General features: G+C 58.0%; 1 protein-coding gene across 1 annotated transcript in view; it reads left to right on the top strand.

The window, feature by feature from the left end:
* The first annotated feature begins 653 nt into the window (after positions 1-653).
* Positions 654-4,156, top strand: part of TMC8 (transmembrane channel-like 8) — a 5,289-nt gene continuing 1,786 nt past the window's right edge. The window contains exons 1-6 of the mRNA XM_008579517.1: positions 654-811; positions 927-1,075; positions 1,393-1,542; positions 1,782-1,864; positions 2,631-2,767; positions 3,206-3,353. Of these exons, the coding sequence (XP_008577739.1) occupies positions 654-811; positions 927-1,075; positions 1,393-1,542; positions 1,782-1,864; positions 2,631-2,767; positions 3,206-3,353 (825 nt within the window). The remainder of the gene's footprint in view (positions 812-926; positions 1,076-1,392; positions 1,543-1,781; positions 1,865-2,630; positions 2,768-3,205; positions 3,354-4,156) is intronic.

The following is a 4,156-nucleotide window of genomic DNA, read 5'->3' as shown; positions in this document are numbered from 1 at the left end:
ACAGGTAGCAGGTGAGGGGAGGCTGAGCAAGGCTTGACTTTGTCTGTGATGGTTCCATCTTATCGGGCCCTTTGGGTCTTTCACCCCATTTGACAGATGGGGGGACTGAGGCCCCTGGGCACGTGTGGCTTTGAGAGGTAGAGCGGGACTGAGCCCAGATCCCTCCCCCAGCAGGACCTGCTGGACCACAAGGGAGAAGACAGAGGGGGTCCTGGCACGTCCAGAGCCTGTGAGATGCAGGTTACCAGATCCCAGGAAGTGTGGGGCTTTAGGAAAGGGGCGTCTTCCCAAAGCGTGAATTGGCACCTGAAGAGCAGGAATCCTCTCTGCAAAGGGTGACCCGGAAGGCCGCTGGCCACAGGTAGCAGGTGAGGGGAGGCTGAGCAAGGCTTGACTTTGTCTGTGATGGTTCCATCTTTCCGGGCCCTTTGGGTCTTTCACCCCATTTGACAGATGGGGGGACTGAGGCCCCTGGGCACGTGTGGCTTTCAGAGGTAGAGCGGGACTGAGCCCAGATCCCTCCCCCAGCAGGACCTTCCCTCCTCATTTCCGGGCAGGGCCAAGACCTTGGGGCTCACTCCCCTGGAGCCCCATCTCCCTCCTGGGAGTGGGGGCGCAGCCCGGGGCCTCCAACCTCAACCCCGTCTGCCAAGATGCTGCGGCAGCTGTCAGTGCAGTCCGGGCAGGCCCCCGGGGAGCCGGGTCCGGAGCTGGGCGAGGAGCTGTGGGAACAGGAGATGGACCGGCTGTGCTCGTCCCGGGAGCCGCTGCGGGCCCTGCCCTACGCCATGGTGGACAAGCGCTTCATCAGGTGGGTGCACGGGGCAGTGGGGGCCGGGGAGGCCGCGAGGAGGCACCTGTCGGATGGGGGAGGGGGTGGACAGCGTGGGTGACTCACAGGCACCCCATCACCACCCCTATCCCAGGCAGCTGCGGGAGCCCAAGGGGGTGAAGACCTCGTGCTGGCAGCGGTGGCAGCGCAGGCAGCAGATGGCAGGCCGACGTCTGGGGGAGGCGGCGCAGCAGCTGGCCCGGGGCTTTGGGCTCTGGGAGGGGGCTCTCTACGAAATAGGGGGTAGGACCTGCACGTCAGCCCCCACCTCCCCTCTCTGGAGTCTCCATGTCCAGTTTGGAAAAGGGAGGAGGACACTATCCCCCTGCCATTGCCCAGGTGCACCCCCACCAATCAACCCCTCCCCCCTCGCTCTCCCTCCTGTGCCCCCAGAGCCAGATGCAAACCTCCAGGGACGACAGTTCCCCTGGGGGCTGTCAGCGGTACTGCCCTTAAACCAGGCTCAGGCAGGTCCCCCTGAGGCTGGACCCCCCGCCCTACTGGGCTGCTCAGCCTGGATTCTCAGCCTGGGCCCCTGGCTCTGCCTCTGTCACCCACAGGCCTCTTCGGCACAGGAATCCAGTCCTACTTCACCTTCCTTCGCTTCCTGCTGCTACTTAACCTGCTGACCCTACTGCTGACCACCAGCTTGGTGCTGCTGCCCCTGGCCTGGCTCAGCCCTCCCGGCCCAGGCCCCGCCCTTAACTTGAGTGAGTGCCTGGCCCAAGGAGGGACTAGTTCCGTCAGGGGCACCGTCAGGGGCTGGGTCTGTGCCCCACCCTGGCCATGCTCCTGCTGTGCCCAGCACTGGGATGTGGCACACCTCCTGACACGTCCCTAGTGCCCTGCTCAGGCCTCCCCGGGGTAGGGGGCTATGGAGGGGGAAGGGCAGAACCTCACCTATGCCTTGGGGATCCCTCCCTATTGGCCCCCTCTCCTTCCTCAACAGCCCTCCAGTGCCCTGGTGGCCACCAGCCCCAGACTGGCATTCCAAAGTTCCATAATCAGCTTTGGAATGTTTTAACTGGCAAGGTGAGTGGGGTCTGTCCTGGTCATGGTCCAGGGGCACTGGGAGACCCAGGGAACTGGCTTCAGATTCAAGTCTAAGAAGACCCCCACCCCTCCAAGGACATTTTGTCTTCTGGGGGATGGTCTTACACAGACAGTCTGGTAGGACCAGTGATGGGGTCAGAAAGAGGCTGAGGCCACTGTGTACAACACAGGCGCATGGACATGTGCCCATGGCCCCTCAAAGCCCAGCTGGGGTGGGGGTGCATGGAGCAAGAGGGTAAAAGTGTCCAGGCCTCTGGGATAAGCACACCCCACACAGTCTCATCTCTGGAAGCCATTGAGTGGTTACCAGTGCAGGCTCCTGGGTTTGAGTCCTGGCTCTCTTCCTTAAAACTGTGTGACCCTGGGCAAGTTGCCTAACCTCTCTGAGCCTCTGTAAAATAGGGACACCCCCTACCTGGTGGGGTTATTTTATTTTTTTTTTATGCTCCTTTTTATTTATTTTTTTATTTAGTTTTAGACAATATCCATTGACTTTTCCTCTGCTTGTCTTCTCAATATTTTTATTTACCTCACAAATTTTGTTTGATTATTCTTTGATGTGTTTATTAGGATTGTGTAAGTTTTGTACACTGCGGGCCTAAGAAATATAATTATGTTTTTTTTTTGTTGTTGTTAAATTTTCTGGTGGGGTTATTTTGAGAGGCTTGGGAGTTAATACACGGAAAGCACTGGAACAGAGCCTGGCACTCGACTCGTGTTCAGTCGTCTTCATCAATGTCCCCAGGCCTTCAACAACACCTACCTCTTCTATGGCGCATACCGGGCAGGGCCGGAGAGCAGCTCAGCATACAGCATCCGCCTGGCCTACCTCCTTAGCCCACTGGCCTGCCTGCTCCTCTGCTTCTGTGGGACTCTGCGGCGGTGAGAGCGGGGCCCGTTCCTTCACCCCTTCTGGAGGGTCTTCCCTGATCACCCCTCCCTTGGCAGGGTACACCCCAAGTTGGCAGGAAGGCCCTGGCCCCTGTTCGGTAAGGCTCATCAATGGTCCTTCAGCCTGAGTTTATGTGTCCCTGCTGCAGATCACAGGAGAAGGGCCACTGCCCCTATATCCCCACCCCCCACTCACCAAGGCCTGCACCAGGGATTGCTGGGGACTTCCCAACCCAGACCCAGAGCCAAGCTGAGGCTGAGGCACAGGAGAAGGGCCACTGCCCCTATATCCCCACCCCCCACTCACCAAGGCCTGCACCAGGGGTTGCTGGGGACTTCCCAACCCAGACCCAGAGCCAAGCTGAGGCTGAGACTGGAGGGCAGTGGTGCCCCTCCCCCAGCAGCCCCTGGCTCCTGCCTCCCCCCCAGGATGATGAAGGGGCTGCCACGGAAGCCATTCCTGGGCCAAGACTACAGGGTGCCCCTCAGCTCCAAGGTCTTCTCCTCCTGGGACTTCTGCATCCGCGTGCAGGAAGCGGCCATTATCAAGAAGCATGAGATCAGCAACGAGTTCAAGGTGTGTGCGAGTGTGACTGTGAGAGCGTGCAAGTGTGCATGTGAATGCGTGACTGTGAGATCGTCATGACTGTGAGTGTGTGTGCATGGCTGAGCAGTGTGCAAGTGTGTGCGTGAATGCGTGATTGTGAGAGCGTCGTGACTGTGTGTATGAGTGTGTGCATGGCTGAGCAGTGTGCAAGTGTGCGTGTGAATGCGTGACTGTGAGAGCATTGTGACCGTGTGTATAAGTGTGTGTGTGCGTGGCTGAGCGGTGTGCAAGTGTGCGTGTGAACGTGTGACTGCGAGAGCGTCGTGACTGTGTGTATGAGTGTGTGTGCATGGCTGAGCGGTGTGTAAGTGTGCATGTGAACGTGTGACTGCGAGAGCGTCGTGACTGTGTGTATGAGTGTGTGTGCATGGCTGAGCGGTGTGTAAGTGTGCATGTGAACGTGTGACTGTGAGAGCATCGTGACCATGTGTATGAGTGTGTGTGTGTGTGGCTGGGTGAACTGGGTGTCCTCACGATGACCCCCTAAGCTAAGGAGCCAAATGGGATAGACTGCTGAAGTAGCAGTGGACAAGAGCACGGAAAGAGCTGATGCTGCAACCCTTCCTGGGAGGGCTGCATGCTGTGATTGTTTTGCCTAACAGCAACATTTTGACCTAAGCTAGGCTGTCAAGAACTGATGGTAACAGCCATACCCGAGAAAATGAGAAAAGATAGTTACACAAGAACTCTTCATGACCTCCACCCCCACCCATTGTTTTTTGTTCTCTTGCACCTGTGAGTTTCTATAAAAGGAGCTTATTTCCCTCATTAAA

The sequence above is a fragment of the Galeopterus variegatus genome, unplaced genomic scaffold (genome assembly GCF_000696425.1).
Source record: "Galeopterus variegatus unplaced genomic scaffold, G_variegatus-3.0.2 Scaffold1902, whole genome shotgun sequence".
Classification (NCBI taxonomy): Eukaryota; Metazoa; Chordata; class Mammalia; order Dermoptera; family Cynocephalidae; genus Galeopterus; species Galeopterus variegatus.
Note: the sequence above shows the minus strand (reverse complement) of the source record. Positions and strands in the feature narration are given on the sequence as shown.